Consider the following 465-nt stretch of genomic DNA (forward strand, 5'->3'; position numbering starts at 1 on the left):
GATGGTGCAACCAACCCAAGTGTAAAGTTTAGTCTGAAACTAGTTACAACATACAGTTAGTGTTGACTTTGCATCTTTTCATTACTCTGAAGCTCAAAGGACATGATCCTGTTTTTAAGAAGGCTTAGCAGTACTCGCCATAGCCAGTAAACTCATCTTAACGTGTTAAATGAAATCATTATAAACAGATTAATTTGATTCTTTCCCCTGCAGGAGTCCTTCGTGTGGAAGTTGTACCAGGAGAGATGCTGGGACTTCTACCCTACTGGAGACTGCTTCCGTAAGCAATATGAGGACCAGTTGGGTTAGAGAGCGCAGCCTCGTCTTGTGCCCCAAACACCCCTCTCTACTTTACTTTCCTTCTATCTGAAAGAGACGCTGAACTTGACTTCACCCTGTTAACAGAACCTGAACACTCGCTGGACTTTCTCTGCTGCCATGGTGTCCAAAAAAAAAAAAAAAAAA

General features: G+C 42.4%; 1 protein-coding gene across 1 annotated transcript in view; it reads left to right on the plus strand.

The window, feature by feature from the left end:
- ryr3 (ryanodine receptor 3) overlaps positions 1-465 on the plus strand; it is a gene marked incomplete at its 5' end in the record, with an annotated part of 93,962 nt that extends 93,497 nt beyond the window's left edge. Inside the window, one exon of the mRNA XM_035679141.1 lies at positions 214-465. Coding sequence (XP_035535034.1) covers positions 214-309 — 96 coding nt within the window. The remainder of the gene's footprint in view (positions 1-213) is intronic.

The sequence above is a fragment of the Morone saxatilis genome, unplaced genomic scaffold (genome assembly GCF_004916995.1).
Source record: "Morone saxatilis isolate NCDOM2014 unplaced genomic scaffold, NCSU_SB_2.0 Contig7, whole genome shotgun sequence".
NCBI lineage: Eukaryota > Metazoa > Chordata > Actinopteri > Moronidae > Morone > Morone saxatilis.